At 48.1% G+C, this 3,890-nt stretch overlaps 1 protein-coding gene across 3 annotated transcripts; it reads right to left on the reverse strand.

Annotated features, from left to right (window-relative positions):
• Positions 1 to 669: 669 nt before the first annotated feature.
• LOC130858914 (ADP-ribosylation factor 1-like) lies at positions 670 to 1,215 on the reverse strand. Of its 3 annotated transcripts, none has more exons than XM_057746046.1 (2): positions 1,068 to 1,215; positions 670 to 956 (listed from the first exon to the last, which is right to left on the reverse strand). In XM_057746046.1, the coding sequence occupies exons 1-2, from the start codon at positions 1,213 to 1,215 to the stop codon at positions 670 to 672; spliced, it is 435 nt and encodes a 144-aa protein (XP_057602029.1). The 3 variants fall into 3 exon arrangements, with proteins under 3 accessions (XP_057602029.1, XP_057602028.1, XP_057602027.1); XM_057746045.1 differs by having other exon boundaries at positions 670 to 802; positions 878 to 1,215; XM_057746044.1 differs by having other exon boundaries at positions 670 to 1,215.
• Between the last annotated feature and the right edge of the window lie 2,675 nt (positions 1,216 to 3,890).

Below are 3,890 nucleotides of genomic sequence, written 5' to 3' on the forward strand. Positions count from 1 at the left end.
ATCTCCTGGGTGGCCATTAGCACAAATACAAGCACAAATGCTACAGGGTGTGGGAGGACCAGAGACAGAGCAAATCACAGGGACCCTACTGTGACCATGCAGAATGGGTCACGGCTGGTTCTGCCCCGTTTCACGTTCCCAACGGGAAACAGACCACCGGTGGACTGGACGCAGGCCATTACTGCAGAGCCTACACTAGGCACATTTCTCCCTTCTGTGTGTTCAAGTGTTCTCCTTATCTTGTATTTGTAACTATTTTTAAAAATGCACTGAGTTTGGGTTAAAAACCAACCATCAAAATGGATCTCAACAGATCTAAAGCCCGGAGGAGAAGCATTGGGCTCGTCTGACACAGCGACTCCCGAATGACCCGTGTACCTAAAATCCCTTCTCAGTACTAAACAGTGGGTGGATTTTCTTTTTACAATAAAAAAAGCTGAGTAATATTGCACAGGAGTACCAGAAACTGCCTCATTGGAAACAAACACTATTTACATTAAATAAAAACCCAGTTGCAGGCTGCGTCTGCACATTTCCAGCATGGTGAAGCACCCTGTGACCGCCCACGGAGACAGCTTCTGGCACTCACACCACAGGGGCACGTTTGCCACATGCGAGTAAAGCGAGGGTAGAAGGAGGGAGTGAGAGGGGAGGAGAGAGGAGTACAGCTCACTTCTGGTTCCGGAGCTGATTGGACAGCCAGTCCAGTCCCCCATAGAGCCCGTCCCCGCTGGTGGCACAGGTGGCCTGAATGTACCCGTTCCTGTGGCGCAGAGGGTGTAGGCCCAGCTTGTCCGTGATCCCAGCTGCATTCGCGGCACTGGGGAGGTCCTGTTTGTGAGCACACACGAGCAGGACGGCGTCCCTGAGCGCGTCTTCTGCCAGCATCCTCATAAGCTCCTCACGGGCCTCATTCACATGCTCTCTGTCATTGCTGTCAACCACAAAGATGAGACCTTGTGTGTTCTGGAAGTAGTGGCGCCACAGAGGCCGGATCGTGTCCTGGCCACCCACGTCCCACACAGTGAAGCTGATGTTCTTGTATTCCATGGTCTCCACGTTGAAGCCTATAGTGGGAATGGTGCTCACGATTTCACCCCGCTTCAGTTTGTACAGGATGGTGGTCTTTCCCGCAGCATCTAGGCCCACCATGAGAAGGTGCATTTCTTTTTTGCCCAAAAGGCCCTTGAAGAGGTTTGCAAAGATATTCGTCATGCTGTTGACCGGTGGGAGCAACACTGGCCAGAGAAAGCCACGGCGGCCGTGGCGCAGCTGTTGGTTTTGCTCCCACCAGCCTTACTTTCCCTTTGCCATAGAGCGTAACACATTCACAGGTTCTGGGGATTCATATGTGGGCATTTTGGGGGAATCATTATTCTGCTTATTACAGAGAGCATATGCAAAATCCCTGCAGAAGAAGAAGAAAGGCAAGTACAGGGCTGAAATAGTCTACGTGGTTGAAACAGAGAAAATGGAGAAGCAGACAGGGACAAGGCTGCAAAGTCAAACCCAGTGTTCCTTGTGAGACAGCTGGGACCTGGGACCTGGGACCTAGGATGCTTTGCTGTAGTGCTTGCACCTGGACAAAGGTCTCCCTGAGCAATAAAATACAAATAAACTATAAGGAACTAAAAATAATGTCTTGCATGCACAGTTGGGGCCAATTATGGACAACAAAATACAAAAAAGGCCAAAAAGCCCAACTGCCACTTCTGGAGTCAGGAGCAAGAGCAGGGGGTGGGGAGAAAAAGCAGGGTACTGCGCATGTCCCCTGCACACAACACCACTAAAAGGGTGGGCAAAACACCTAAGCCACCCCTCTGGCCCAACCCCTGGACACACGCCTACCCTCACCCCATAGAAGGAACCAGCTCGCCCCACTCCAGGGAGTTGTTCGTTCTCACGCCCCTCTGCGGCAGCAGCAGCCCCAGTAAAGCCTTGCTTGAATTTCTTGTCTGGCCTCTGATCAATTTCTATCGATTAAGGAGGCCAGGAACCCTGGTCAGTAACACTTGGAAGCTGTGTCAGACATTTGTCATCTTCCTGAGAGACAGGGGAAGCCACTGAAGTGTGTTCCCCGGGGCACTGGCAAGATTGGATTGGCATTTTGAAAGGTCACTCTGGCTGCCATTTGATGGGGAGAGAATGAGAGCAGGGCCCAGAGAGGGGGCAGGTAGACCAGGGAGAAGAGGGCCATTGCAGGAGGCCAGATGGGACGTGATGGAGGTTCAGACTGGGAATTAGAAGAAGGAAGGCGAGGATACGAGAGACATTTTGCAGTTAAAATGGGCAGGACGTGGGCCTGGGTGAGTGGGAAATGGAGAATGAGGGAGGCAGGCAAGTCAAAGAGGCTCCTGGGCTTCCGGCTTGAGCCAATGGCAGCGCCGTCCGCAGAGAGCGGCACCGTGGAGGAGCACAGGTGGGGGTGAAATTCAGCTCCGGGTGTGTTGAATTCACAATGTCCAAGAGGAAACGTCAGTTAGGGTTTGTGTGTCTAGGCAGTTGGATTTGTGGGTCTAGAGCCAACATGATAGCTGGCAGCCTCCAATTCAATGTCCCACTGGCCTCTCCAGACTAATATATCTCAATCCAAGCCCGTTGTCTTCCCTGAGAGGCCTTATCTGTTGCACCTTGCCAGGTCTTGCAAGGCTTCATAACATGTCTAGCCCTTGTAAGATGTTAATAAATGTGATAGAATAAATAACTGAATGAATTAATCAATTACCTCTATGTCTGTCTGTGTGTCCACCTATCTCTGTCTCTGTCTCTCCCTCTCTCTGACTCTCTCTCTGTCTCTATCTCTGTCTCTGTCTCTGTCTGTATGTCTATACATCTTTCTCTCTCTCTGTCCCACTCTCCTGCTCCCCCCACCACACCCCTTTGTCCTGTTACTTTTGAACAGAAAGTCAGGTCTGTTTAGCTTAGAAAGATCTGAGGTCAAATTCTGTTGTGACCCCAACACCTGTAGACACAGGACCTTTGACCTCAAAGCTGCAAAGGACTCTGCTTCCTCTGGCAGCTCAGCCAGGCACTCAGAGAGATACTTAACAGAACTGACAAGCATTGCTGGATTTTATTATGTGTTTGGGTGTCTAAAATTATAGTCAATTCCTGTAAGAGACGTGCTTCACAAGGCACTGCCGTAAATTGCCTTGTTTAAACATGGAGTTGTAGCTTTTTCAATCGGATAAATATATTCCCTTGTATATGTATTGTGTGAATTCATGTTCTTTTTTCTTTCAGGCTTCTAGGAACCAAGCATTCATCTACCACACAGAATGGGTGTTGAGAACAAGTAGAGGAGAGAGAGGAATAGCAGCTAGCAAAGGAATGTCCATTGTGTCAGAGCCTCTCTGAGCTTAAACTTTAGTCAGTCAGTAAAGCATCCATTAAGCCCTGCTGTATTCATAACTGTAAAAAGAAAAAATAGAGAGAGAGAGAATTATACAGACCTGGTCTTCTAAAATCTCACAATCTGAGACGACTTCGCCTTCTATTTTTGCATAATGCTTGTTAGATTGTTAAACTAGAAACTTGACCAAAACACAGCAAAATGTTAAAAGGAGTTCCGGAATCCTCTTTAGGTCAAATATTAATTCACTGTATAGCAGCAAAAACTATGACCAAAGAATTTTACTTTCCGTCATTCATTAAATAAACTTTACTGAGTACCCACAGTTTGTCAGACAAGGGAAATACAGCAGGGAACGGGAGGAGGAAACCTGCCACAGATCCTTGTTGGGGCTTATATTCTAGAAGGGAAAGATAGTAAATAAGGCAATAAATAAACAAGAAAATATGAGGTATTGATGACTGCAAGAGTGCGAATTGATGACATGTAGGAAAGGTCTGTCATAGTAGTTGATACTTAAGCTGAAACTTAAATGGGA

The sequence above is a fragment of the Hippopotamus amphibius genome, chromosome 8 (assembly GCF_030028045.1).
Source record: "Hippopotamus amphibius kiboko isolate mHipAmp2 chromosome 8, mHipAmp2.hap2, whole genome shotgun sequence".
Classification (NCBI taxonomy): domain Eukaryota; kingdom Metazoa; phylum Chordata; class Mammalia; order Artiodactyla; family Hippopotamidae; genus Hippopotamus; species Hippopotamus amphibius.